The 13901-nt window shown below is 44.1% G+C and overlaps 1 protein-coding gene across 3 annotated transcripts in view; it reads right to left on the bottom strand.

Annotated features, from left to right (window-relative positions):
- SUN3 (Sad1 and UNC84 domain containing 3) overlaps positions 1–13863 on the bottom strand; it is a 44172-nt gene extending 30309 nt beyond the window's left edge. Inside the window, exons 1-2 of one of the 3 annotated variants that reach the window (XM_043873373.1) lie at positions 13719–13863; positions 236–297 (exon numbers count right to left, since the gene is read on the bottom strand). In XM_043873373.1, coding sequence (XP_043729308.1) covers positions 236–272 — 37 coding nt within the window. In that variant the 5' untranslated portion in view covers positions 273–297; positions 13719–13863. Of the gene's footprint in view, positions 1–235; positions 298–6159; positions 6541–13718 lie in introns of those variants that run through there. The other 2 variants (XM_043873376.1, XM_043873375.1) reach the window with 2 other exon arrangements.
- Between the last annotated feature and the right edge of the window lie 38 nt (positions 13864–13901).

Raw genomic sequence — 13901 nt, 5'->3', positions numbered from 1 at the left:
GACCCTACATGATGCCACAAAGACTCCTTGTGCTGCAACTAAGGTCTGATGCAGCCTAACAAATGAATAAACAAATACTGACGGGGAGGGGGGAAAAAGGAATGGTTAAGAGCATGCAGTCACTTCCAGGTTTCTGGGCCACTTATTGCAAATTCGAGTCATTCCCCTGCCATCTCTCTCATCATACACATACCCTGTGAAATGGCTTCAAGGATCACTACTGAGTAAGACTCACCCAGGAGAAGTAAAGTCAGTATAAACACCATACCCATGACAGTCTTCCATGATCGAGGTAACCTAAAAAGAAGAAAAGTAACAGCAAAAAGAATTTAGCAATACACCACTCTTAACCTTTAATTTGAACTTTAACCTCTACAGCCAAGTCGACAGACATGACTAGGCTGAGCATGTGAGTTCATTTAATTCCTAATCCACTATCCGTGAAACTGAGGGGAAAGAGCATTCAGAGTGGTGTATATACGTATTCACACATACATACACCATACACACCCCTCTTTCACACACATTACTGCCCTGTTGCTGCATGTTTTTATGCCTATAAATGTTTATGAAGAAGAAAGCAAAAGAGGTTATCCTAGAGGTCTGCAAAGTATCATCAGCCCAGAAGAAAAGAAAAAATCAGAGTCTGGACTGTAGCCCACCAGGCTCCTCTGTCTATGGAATTCTCCAGGCAAGAATACTAAAATGGGTTGCCATTTCCTACTCCAGGAGATCTCCCCCACCTAGGGACCGAACCGGCGTCTCCTGCTTTGGCAGGCTGATTCTTTACCGCTGAGCCAGCTGGGAAGTCCAAAGAGCTATGACAATGAACAGCTATCTGATAAAATTCTCTAAAGCAATCCTAACCCTTTCCCTCACTTTTTATTGAAATACAACACACATAAAGAAAAAAGCACAGATCATCGCACAGCTCAGTGGATCCAAAGGCCATCCCCACCCTCCCACTGGCAACCAGCGGGACAAGTGGTTTATAGACAGGAGCAGTCAGCTCCGACAGCTGTCTCCACTTGGTGATGGGTGGTCTGACCAGCATCATCTTGGCTGTTTTAGGTACAGTTAATCTTCAGTTTCAGGGTCCATTTTCCCCCATGTCTTTGAGGTCAGTTCTCAGAATTTGGGCAGTTTAAGTTGTGGGTTCACCTTGGAAAGTCAGTCTGGTCATTATGCAGTTAACTTCTTCTATCTGAGGTTTCATTATCTATCAGACAGCTCACAGGATATGGCTCAGAATATTAGGAACTAAAGAAGGAACAGAAAGGTCCTTGACTATGCTTGATGACTACATTATTATTATTCGGTCTCCTTCATTTTCCTTTGTTTCCGTATTTCTCATTTCCCTGATTAAACTTATTCTTTGACTAAAGTTTCCCACAGACAAAAGGCAGGCGGAGGACAAGGGGTGTTGGGACAGGTACCACGGGGTCCTGCTCTGTTTCACCAAGACAGAAATGGCTGGGTTTGTGCATATCCGGTCTCAGCAGATCTTTCCAAAGACTTTACAAAGTGATCTCAGTGACCTTTCCACATCCAACTTTAAAGATTTTTTTTAAAAGAAGGAAAAAAAAAAAAAAAAAGAAAATGGCTAAAATAGATTAACCTCACTGCAACAGAAGGCTAGGAGCTTTGGGACAAAGTCCTCTAAGATGGCTAATTGAAATTTCTATTTAAAATATACAAAAACCAGGTGACAATGAATCACTCATTAATTACAGAAGGCACCCTGATGTAGCAGGAGAAGCACTGGGTCACAGCTCAGAAAAGGGGGTGAAGCTGTCACCGACTGTGCTGGTCACACAGTGAGGCCAGACAATACAGAAATGTGGAGTTTGGGGCAGAGAAAGTTTTATTGCAGCGTCATGCAAGGAGACAGGTGGCTCGCGCCTTTAAAAAACTGAGCTTTTCTAAGGCTTTCAGCAAAGCCTCTTCATGGGGAAGGGGAGGAGGGGCATGGAGAGCTGTTGCAAACTTCTTGGTGTTGGGTCCTTTGTGCAGCTCTCCACAAGGGTCAGAATAGTCAGGTCACAAGTCCCTTTAAACCTCCATCAAAACAAACGTTATTCTCTGTCCTGCAACTTTTTATATAAAGGTGTAATACTCTTAAAGGTCATGGACAAAAAAGGGAAGGGGAGGCATTAAATTGTCTCCCAGCCTCCTTGTGGCTTTTAACAAATCTATAAGCAAAACGATGTCACCCCTCATGTTATTTATTTAAGGTCCCAAGGCTTGACTTTTGTACTCTGAGGTCTAGGCCCTGGCTAACAAGGGGATGGGGTTCCTGTGCAGGCTGGTCACCCTGCCCGGGAGCTATCATCCAGCACCCAGTCTGGGACCGCTGGCCAGTGCCCAGAACAGGCTGAGGAGGCAGATCTCAGCTGGTGATACCCTTAGGGCCAGGTACCCAGACCATGCCCAGCTGTCATCACTGAAGGAGCTAGATGCCCGACACGCAACCAGCCCTCAGGCTCCACAAGGCCACACAAACAGGGGTCAGTCTTTTGGAGACTCACACTCATAGTCTTGTGATAATGGCCTTGAGCTTGCCTATGACAAAGCTGGGCCAAGCTGAAGCTCCAATACTTCGGCCACCTGATTCGAAGAAATGACTCATTGGAAAAGACCCTGAAGCTGGGAAAGATTGAAGGCAGGAGAAGGGGACAACAGAGGACGAGATGGTTGGATGGCATCACCAATTCAATGGACATGAGTTTGAGCAAGCTCCGGGAGACGATGAAGGACAGGGAAGTCTGGCTTCCTGCAGTCCATGGGGTGCTGCAGTCCATGCAGTTGCAAAGAGTCAGACATGACTGAGCAACTGAACAACTGAGTTTCAGCAAGTCACTTGATCAGTTTGTTTGGAGTTTTGACCTGTTGTTTATGAACTAGTGTCCATCAACAGGAAGGCAGAATTCCCTGCTCTATGTGCATGCAGAATGGCTAAGAAGTGACCTCAGGTCTGGAAGCCGCTTCAGTCATGTTTACCTATGTGTGTTTCTTTCTATTTTGCTGTTTAACATTATGCGCATGTGACAGGAACCATTTCCTCCATCGATTTGTTTGAGTTTGCTGAGCAAATGGACAGATGACTCCCGCAGTGACCTGCTCCTGAGCTGTGCTGTCCAACTGGCTTGTAACCCCGCAGCTGGGGAAGTGGCTCAACACCCTAGGGAGCAGAGACCAACTCAGGACCATTGGGTGGAAAACGTTTTCCTCTCTCCTTCTTGGTTCCTCTGGCTGGTCTAAGAATTAAAGTGACAGGACACAGCTTAACCAAACACAAGTATTATGAGGTATGGTGAGAGAGGCCAGGAAAACCAAGTCACTCTCCGAAACCTTCACTTCAAGTATCTTCGGCTAAAGACAGAAGAGGGTGTAGGGGTTGGGACTTCAAAGGGGAGGAAGGCAAGTCACGTGGGGATGGAAATCAAGTGCGTGGTAAATAAAAGCAGAGACAGAGGGACACAGAGTGGACTCTGATATCTGGGCCTTGCTGGTTCCCCCACCCCACTCAGATCCAGAGACAATCCCTTTATCCCAGTTCTTTAGGCAGCTAAAGTGAAAGGAAAGTGAAGTCGCTCAGTCGTGTCCGACTCTTTGCGACCCCATGGACTGCAGCCTCACAGGCTCCTCCGTTCGTGGGATTTTCCAGGCAAGAGTACTGGAGTGGGTTGCCAAGACAAAAAGAGGACCTCCTGATCTTCCATTTCTTCAAAATAATCAGCCTAGGGGCTTCCTGGGTGGTCCCAGTGATTAGGACTCTGAACTCCCACTGCAGCGGGCTAGCTTTCTATTCCTTGAGAACTAAGATCCCTCATGTCATGCTGCTGCTGCTAAGTCGCTTTAGTCGTGTCCGACTCTGTGAGACCCCATAGACGGCAGCCCACCAGGCTCCTCTGTCCCTGGGATTCTCCAGGCAAGAACACTGGAGTGGGTTGCCATTTCCTTCTCCAATGCATGCATGCATGCTGAGTCGATTCAGTCATGTCCGACTCTGTGTGACCCCATGGACAGCAGCCCTCAAGGATCCTCTGTCCACAGGATTCTCCAGGCAAGAATATTGGAGTGGGTTGCCATTTCCTTCTCCCCTGCATGCCATGAGGTGTGGCCAAAACCCAGAAAAAATATATCAGCCGAAATTAACCCTCAGGCCAAAGAGATACATGGTGGGGGGGGGGGGCAAATTTTGTTCCTCTGCAGCAGGAGCCACCTAATTCCACCCAATACAGAATCTTTAAGTAGCTCATCCACTTACAAAAAGCAATAGTGCCCATTGCCTGTCCAAGGTGTTACCGTTATTGTTCAGTCGCTAAGTCATGTCTGACTCTTTGGGACCCCATGAACTGCAGCATGCCAGGATTTCCTGTCCTTCTCCGTCTCTTGGAGCTTGCTCAAATTCATGTTCATTGAGTCAGTGATGCCATCTCATCATCTGTCGTCCCCTTCTCCTGTCTTCAATGTTTCCCAGCATCAGGGTCTTTTCCAATGAGGTTTCAATGTTTCCCTGCATCAGGTGGGTAAAGTATTGGAGCTTCAGCTTCAGCATCAGTCCCTCCAATGAATATTCAGGGGTGATTTCCTTTAGGATTCACTAGTTTGATCTTGCAGTCCAAGGGGTTCTCAAGAGTCTTCTCCAGCACCACAGTTTGAAAGCCCCAATTCTTCGGCACTTGGCCTTCTTTATGGTCCAACTCTCACATGACTAGTGGAAAAACCATAGTGTTGAGTCCTGTACCCCAGGCCATAGTGGGAGGCTTTGCACCAAGACCACAGAAGTGGAGTCCAGAATCAAGGTCACCTCCAAGCTTACTGAGCCCCTTTGTAACCGTTGCCAAAAGCCCCCTGATAATCACTAACAAGCTTCCTGATTCCCAATTAGGCAAAGATGCCCAACCAATCAACTAGTGTTAGCCTTCCTGCAGGAATTTTCCTTGCCTTGAGGCTATAAAAATTGGCTATTAACCCACAAAAACTGCCTACTCTCCCTGGTCTGTCAGGAGGTTGGCCCGCTGTGCTTGCAGTGCCCACTCTATCTCTGTCTTTTGTTAATAAACTCTCCTTTCTGCAATTCTCTGTCTGGAAATCCTTTTCCAATCCCAGCTCGGACTGCTTGAACACATAGCTTTGACTATACGGACTTCGTTGGTAAAGTGATATCTCTGCTTTTTAATTCACTGTCTTGGTTTGTCGTAGACATGGGCTAAAAGCAACAGAAAAGAAGGCCTTCCCAAAAGTCTCCTCTGAAGGGACATGAAACCTTGAAACCACCATCCTTTACATCTCATTGGTCACATGAGGGATCTACTGTCTCAAGAGGGCTACTCAAAGGTCAGAAGACCCTCCCAAGGGACTGGCTTAAATGAATATTAACCAAAGGTTAACTAAGCTTTTTCATTAAACCTTAGCTGTTATCCATGGGTGGTTTTCATTACTCTCTGTTTTGTTTGACCAGCAGGCAGTGCCAAGGGCACAGTTGATGAAGCTTGGGTTTTTGGGCCATCCAAGTGGTCCAGGATTTCCTCCTGTCTCCCCACTTCTTCCAATTAGAGGAGACACAGTTATTAGCTCAAGATGTGCACCCACTAACAGCCCGTGTAATCAGCTCTCACCCAGGGAGGTAACAAGCACCCTCTGTGTACAGACTTGTAAAGCATGGTGCTGGACCTTGCACCTGGCAGAGACCGAGCAGGAGGCCACTGACAAATGAGCGATGCATGAGGCTGCAGGCTGCGATCGTAACTTCACACCACTGATGAAACTCATTCCTTAGACAAGAACGTCTCCTCTTTCATCACCCTTGTCCCCCACGTGCTGTGTATGCTGTGCTTAGTCACTCAGTCGCGTCCGACTCTTTGTGACCCCGTGGACTGTAGCCCGCCAGGCTCCTCTGTCCATGGGATTCTCCAGGAGAATACTAGAATGGGCTGTCACGCCCTCCCCCAGGGGATCTTCCCATCCCACTTGTGTGATTAACCTCAACCGCTACCACAGAGAGGAGACAACAGGTCAGAAAGTACTGAGGTCCAGAGAAATCTTCAGAGGTTCTTTCTGTAAAGGAAGGTTATTTTCCAGGGTGACAGAGCACAGGCGATGAATGACATGCACGCTATCAAACCTTAAGGGGGTCACCCTGCAGTTACGTACCCGCTGGCGTCGGGGTTTTCCTGCTGTGGGAGCATCACGCTCCCGCTAGAGCTGCTACTGGCATCCTCAGAGGGAGCCCTGAAGAGCCTGGTGCTCCCCCTCGACTTGGGTCTCCCACTCATCCCCCCCCCGCCGAGTAGCTGGCGGCCTCTTCGCTACTTGATGGAAACCATGAGGCGATATACAACGGTCTGGGATTGGCTTGGGGTTTTGCCTTCCTACTTCTTGGCTGTTTCTCCTTCGAGGGGGAATCCGTGAGTGAACTAGCCCTGGAGGAGGTCCCCCGGCTCTTCTGTTGCATCACCTTCTGTGACACATCACAATGGCCAGATGCCCAGGCAGGGGGGCACTCGGCCCCCCACCAGCCAGCACCCAGCCCGAGCGTGTATCACAAGGCTCCCAGACACACCGCGAAACGCCAGGGTCCCCCAGGCCCCACGCTTCTGCCGCAAGAAATCTGTTTCACTGTGCTTGCTTCAGTACTTTTTCAAAAAATTAAATATCATGAACAAAATGGAAGATCCCAGAACACTACTCGCCTCCTTTCTTTCCCACAGAAAAATGAAAATTGATATACAAAATTCCCACGTTTTTATTTTACCACGTAAATATGTATCCATAAACGTTTTCACACTGCAAATTCAAATGATAAGCCACTCTCAGCTTTCTTAGATTACTCGTCTTGAGAAATACTAACTTCAGCTTACTCATTTTAACTGCCGTATGGTATTTTACTACATCATCTGTTGATGACAGACAAATGCACAATCTGAAAGTTAAGTTTTTTTCGGTGGTCTTATTGAGGGCTGGGCTTTCGCAGTGGCTCAGTGGTAAAGAATCAGCCTGCAATGCAGGAGACACAGGAGAAATAGGTTTGATCTCTGGGTCTGGGAGATCCCCTGGAGGAGGGCGTGGCAACCTGCTCCAGGATTCTTGCCTGGAGAATCTCATGGACAGAGGAGGCTGGCAGACTATAGGTCATAGGGTTGCAAAGAATCATACACGACTGAAGCGGCAGAGCACAAATGCCCTGAGGACTAGACCAAGACAAAATTTCCCAGGGAGCTCTGAGGAACTGTCCCAAAGAGTTAAGGGAGAAGCTAGGATATATAGCGGATTTTGCTGAAAATCACACAGACCAACATGCAGCAGAACATCAAAAGATGACTGCTAATGACACACCTGAATTAATGGGTTAATGCTTCTCCATTAATGGGAAGATGCAAGAGTCTGGGCTCATTGCAATCATGACTTTGATATAGACCTTAACTCTCTAGGGCTGCTGCTGCTAAGTCGCTTCAGTCGTGTCCGACTCTGTGCGACCCCACAGACGTCAGCCCACTAGGCTCCTCTGTCCCTGGGATTCTCCGGGCAAGAACACTGGAGTGGGTTGCCATTGCCTTCTCCAATGCATGAAAGTGAAAAGTCAAAGTGAAGTCGCTCAGTCGTGCCCAACTCTTAGCGACCCCATGGATTGCAGCCTACCAGGCTCCTCCGTACATGGGATTTTCCAGGCAGGAGTACTGGAGTGGGGTGCCATTGCCTTCTCTAGGGCTAGCATCCTGCTTTTCTCCACTGTGAGTCCTGTCAGCAGTGACCGATGGCCTGATGGTCGGGCAGCATTCCTTCTTTACTGGAATGGCAGGCAACACATCACAGTTCACTCTCCCAGTGTTGTATGAGTGTAAGGTTCAGTTGCTTTTTGTTTTTTAGCAACACAGTGGAAGTTCAATGTCTGCCTTTGTCTCATGCACACGACAAGGGCTTCCCTGGGTGAACCTCTGGAATGCAACTGCTGGGAATGATGAGCATGCTTATTTGGGGCATAAAATTGCAGGCTGACAGTTATTTTCCTCTGAGTCCTTTGGAGATGCTATTCCATAGTCTAGGACTTGGCTGTTAGGGATAAAAATCCTGCCTAATCTTCATCTCTCCTTATTCCTTTTTTGCGTGACAGACTGAGTGGCAACTTGGTTTTTCTTTTCCCTCTGGTCATTTTCAAGGTTTTCTGTTCATCTTTGATGTTCTTTTTTTTTTTTCATCTTTGATGTTCTTTAGTTTCACCAATGTAGCTCATTGTGATCGTGGTTTTTAATCTTTTCTCCTTTTTGGAGGAAAAAAGCATAAGATATTTCATGCTCGTGTATTTCTTCAATTCTGGGATTTTTATTTTGGCCATCAGTTCTTGAAATGCTGCTTCTCTACCACTGTCATTCTTTTCTCACGATGGCCCACCTGTTGACATTTGTAAGACAGTGCTAAACTGCCCCTTTAATTTGTTTTTGGTGTTTTCCTTTCTTTTTTTTATGCTGATTTCAGGGTAAATTTTAGGAGCTATTTTTATAATATGCTAATTTTCTTTTTAACTTGGCAAAGTCTAGACCTATCCCAAGAATTCCCGAGATTTCTGATTTTTTACGTAATGATCCAAAATTCAAAAGATGCAAAATGATACACAGCAAAGTACTTACCCACTTCTGCCTGGTAGCTATCACTTCTCCACTCTCCTTGCATCCATGGTACCATTTTCTTTTATTTTCTTTCAAAGATATGATTTGTTGTTTTTGTTTTTTAGTTATTAAGTTGTGTCTGACTCTTTGGACTGCAGGCTTCCCTGTCCTTCACTATCTCCCAGAGTGTGCTCAGAGTGAAGTTCATTAAGTGGATGATGCCATCCAACCATCTCATCCTCTGTTACCTCCTTCTCCTCTTGCTCTCAATCTTTCCCCACATCAGGGTCTTTTCCAATGAGTCCGCTCTTCACATCAGGTGGCCAAAGTACTGGAGCTTCAGCTTCAGCATCAGTTCTTCCAGTGACTATTCAGGGTTGATGTTCTTTAGGATTGACTGGTTTCATCTCCTTGCAGTCCAAGGGACTCTTAAGAGTCTTCTTCAGCTCCATAATTCAAAAGAATCAATTCTTCAGTGCTCAGCCTTCTTTATGGTCCAACTCTCACATCCACACATGACTACTAGAAAAAACCACAGCTTTGACTAAATGGATACATATGTACAAATACATATATATATATATTTATGTACTTGTGTACATAAACTTATGTACATATACTTATGTACAAATATATGTGTGCATCTATCTATCTTTATATATCCATCTCTTCACTTTGTTGAAAGCGAAAGGTAACTTGCTAGAAACCATGTTCCACATCTTGCTTTTTTCAGGTAAAAATATATCTTGGTGACCAAGATGGTGGTGGTGGTGATGAAAAAAAGAAATTTTAAATAATTTGATAATCAAAGCTATCAAATAGCTGATCAAATAGCTTTGATTTTACGGTAGTAACTTTTCTCTCTCAGTAAATGTTTTATGAAAGTTTCAAACAGTTTTTAATCTTTTAAAAATATATTGTAAAATCTGCCAAGCATAATAAATTAATTCATACTAGGAAAAAATATATCTTGGGTTTTGTTTTGCTTTGTTAGGCTGTACCAGGTCTTTGTTGCAGCACAGACACAGATCTTTAGCTTTAGCAAGCGGAATCTAGTTCTCTGACCAAGGATCAAACCTGGGCCCCTGCATTGGACGTATGGAGCCCTGGCCACTGGGCCCCCAAAGAAGTTCCTTGGAAGTTTTTGTGACTCACTTTGAGTTGATCTTTCTCTTTTTTTCATGGCTGCCTAGGGTTTCAGTGTATGAATGTGCACCAATCCATTTACCCTGATGAGTGTTTTTATATTGAAAACAGTGTGCAATAATGACCACAGGCTGAGGTTTTCCAAGTGTGTGAGTATATCTGTGAGAATGCACAGCCAGAGGAAGAACTGCTGGGTCCACGTCTCTTTGTGTCTGTCATTTTGATAAATGTTGCCTTTGCCCTCTCCAGAGACTCTACCAGCTAAGTTTCCACTGGAATTTATGATATTTTCCTCCTATTCACCAACATGGTGTATTATCAACCTTTTAATCATCGCCAATTGAATAGCTTTTTAAAAACGGTACCTCAGGAGAGTTTCTTTTTGCATTCTGATGAGTGAGTTTGAGCTTTTGTCCCCACGTGGTTAAGACCCACATTCTCCTGGGTTCTGCTTTTCTTGTTTACCTGTTTTTGCTTTGTTTCTTTTGCTTGGAAATTTATTTTTAAAATAAATTTTATCATTCTTTCATTTAGGTCTTTATTTTTTAAATTTTTATTTATTTTTGGCTGTGCTGGTCTTGGTTGCTGTGCGTGGGCTTTCTCTCATTGCCAGGAGTCGGGGTGGGGGTGGCCACTCTCCAGCTGCAGCGTGCGGGCCTCTCATTGTAGTGGCTTCTCCTGCTGCAGAGATGGGCTCCAAGGCCTACGGACCCCAGCAGTCATGGCGCACAAGCTTAGCTGCTTCACTGCATATGGGATGCTCACAGACCAGGGGTCAAACCCGTGTCCCCTGCGTTGGTAGGGTCTCCCAACCACTGAACCACCAGGGAAACCCTCATTCATATCTTTAAGTGCATACTTACTTCATTAAGTATGTACTTATTTTAAAACCCTTTTCAAGTAACTGAATTAAAAATAAAACCTGTCTGGAGATTACTCACTATCTGATGAGTCACCATCTTTCCATGGCTTGTTTCCATGGTGACTTAGGGTGGTACATGGCAGACTTATTTTCAGTGAAGAGTTTCCTGTTTTCATTCTTGTTTGTCTCTGATCCTCCGTGTTTATTGGCATCCCATGACTTCCGGAGTTGTAAATTATTTTCTATTTGCATTTCATCTACTGCCATTATAAGTTTGGAAATAGGAGGTACTTGAGACCACAACCCCAAAGCTTATATCTGGCAGAAGACTCCAACCTATTTGCAATTATTTATTTTTTAAAAAATTTATTTATTTACCTATTTGGCTGGTCTTGGTCACAGCATGCAGGACCTTCATTACATCATGCAGGTCTACAGGTCAGCAGTTGCAGCATGCAGGCTCAGTTGGTTCACTTGTGATCTTAGGTTCCCACCCACCCCAGTGATCAAACCCACTGTGACTGGCAGAAAAAACTGGGAGTTGTCTCATATAGCAGGGCTGGCAGCACACGGAGATAGGCGTCCAGGACTTCCCTAACGGTCCAGTGATTAAGGCTGCACTGCAGAGGCTGTGGGTTCGATCCCTGGTCAGGGAGTTCCTCCCGAAAGTCAAGTGGCATGGCCAAACAAATTAAAAAGACATTGGTTTCTGATAGCCTGCAACAACTTAGCTTTATAAATAATAAATCATACATGATAAATGGTCTTACTATTTTTCAAATATGAAGTATTTATTTTGTATTTCTTCAAAACTAACACAATTACTTTAGCATTATATATAAATTGTTGCATTATAGGAATTTAATAAAAATGATATAAACTGTTCTGTTACTTGCATATATTTTGTTTTTACTCTGTCACTTTTACAAAACATTTTACTGTTACATCTTAAGAAAGGTAATCTGTTTAAATTTATTGTAAACTGTGAAGTTTTTCTACCAAAGAGAAAGATCATTATCACTTTAACACATAATGTTAAGAGATGCTGGTAAGGACACAAAGAAATCCTGTCTCATTCTGTGCCAACCACAGATGATAATCTTGTTTCCACAGATGGTAATCTTGTTTTTCAACTGAACTGAAAACCCAAACTGCTACATAATACTGAAATACAGAAATGTGTGGAAAAGGAAGCATTTGTCTTGAAATGATCAGATTATCATCAAACACAAAACACCAAATGTGGAAACCCCCCCATTTTATGAAACCCGAGTCTAAGGAATATGCTGCATACTATGGAGGACTGAGTCTCCTGGGAGTGATGTTTAGGGAAAGGAATTTATCCACTGGGTTGGAAGATGAAAGGATGGGCTTGAGCCTGAAGATGTATCTCAGGAGTTTAGCAATATTAGCTTCAGTCAACAACATGAGCAAACCAAGAGATAGTAGTACGAGAGCTTTAAAAAATCGGAATTTATACTCAAATACACGTTTTCCTCTTCCCCCAAAACCCAAAAACAGGATATAATCATATACAATATCTACATAAGATATAAACCTCTAAGAATTTATCCACATATAAAATACAGATATATTTTAAACAAACATCTACAAATAATTGAATAATTCATTTTCTTTCCATAAACTGCTAACTAAATCTGTACATGAAGTTAGATTGTATATGAGGAAAGGCTGGATCTTCTAAAAACTCCAGGCTGTTGAATCAGTTCTAATGAGATGGATGAAACTGGAGCCCATTATACAGAGTGAAGTAAGCCAGAAAGATAAAGAACATTACAGCATACTAACACATATATATGGAATTTAGAAAGATGGTAATGATAACCCTATATGCAAAACAGAAAAAGAGACACAGATGTACAGAACAGACTTTTGGACTCTGTGGGAGAAGGTGAGGGTGCGATGTTTCGAGAGAAAAGCATGTATATTATCTATGGTGAAACAGATCACCAGCCCAGGTGGGATGCATGAGACAAGTGCTCGGGCCTGGTGCACTGGGAAGACCCAGAGGAATCAGGTGGAGAGGGAGGTGGGAGGGGGGTCGGGATGGGGAATACATGTAACTCCATGGCTGATTCATGTCAATGTATGACAAAACCCACTGCAATGTTGTGAAGTAATTAGCCTCCAACTAATAAAAATAAATGAAAAAATAAAAATAAAAAAATAAAAACTCCAAGCTGTTATATGAAAGAAAGGTCATATGTGTTAAAGTATAGGAAATAAACACTGAGAAATCTTTATAATAGATTTTTCTTGTGTCATGTTTTCATTTGTATAGCAACTCACTTACGTTCTTATTTGATTTGGCATCTGCAAATACCTGAGATTTCAGTCACATTCCAAAAGTCAGAACTTTATTCTGAGGAATGATCACTCTTCATTATAGCTCAAATGATGATTTCAACTAGTAAAGAGGGTTGTCAGCTTGAGTAAGTTCCCTTCTCTTTTGTTAACCAAGCTCAGAAATAGAGAAAGATATTCTTTAGTCAGGATTGGGCCAATCAGTAGGATACACTATTTGAAAAAATTACCTTCTCTTGGCCGCAGTCCCCTGGGCAAACAATGCCTTGACTTATGCAACAGGAAACCCTGTTACACTTCGGGGGTGTCTACATGTCTACCTGCAATGGGACAAACATTTGTCATTGAAAAGTGACGTCTTGCTTACTTTCAAAACTGGGTCAGCTGAGGATCCTGAAAATATTATATGCGAGCTGGATAACCCACAGTGAGAGTAAATTCCCATCACAAGAATTCTCTTCTCCCTACCAAATGGTTACATCACCTCTCTTCTGCTAGATTTCTAAAGCTTAACTTGTGTAGTAGCAAAAGCAGCGCCTTGTTTAAAGTTGCCAAATAACCACCGTTAAGACATCGTGATTTTTCTTTTTTAGCATAAGACAACCTTAGTTCCAACGGCTGCCTGGGCTGGTGGAATCACAAGAGGACTACAAACCAAGTTTCCAAACCAGAAATACTGAAAAAATAACGTATGAGGAAAGACGTGTGCACAGTAATTTTACTACTAATACACAACTGGCAGAAATGGCTGTCTTTTGAGTTTTCCAGGTACTTACTCGTCCTCTTTTTAACAATGTATTAAATAAACCGGAGATGCACAAACCGCTGTTGAGTCTTCCAGGTCGTCAGGAGGGCGGAGGTCTCAACTCCGAGGCTGGCACGCCCCAGGAGCCGCTCTGCCTCGCCGGCGCCACCACCTAGACCGCGCCCAAGCCCCGGGCAGTTGACTGTAAGCGCCC

The sequence above is a fragment of the Cervus elaphus genome, chromosome 18 (genome assembly GCF_910594005.1).
Source record: "Cervus elaphus chromosome 18, mCerEla1.1, whole genome shotgun sequence".
NCBI lineage: Eukaryota > Metazoa > Chordata > Mammalia > Artiodactyla > Cervidae > Cervus > Cervus elaphus.
This window is presented reverse-complemented; position numbering and strand designations above follow the sequence as displayed.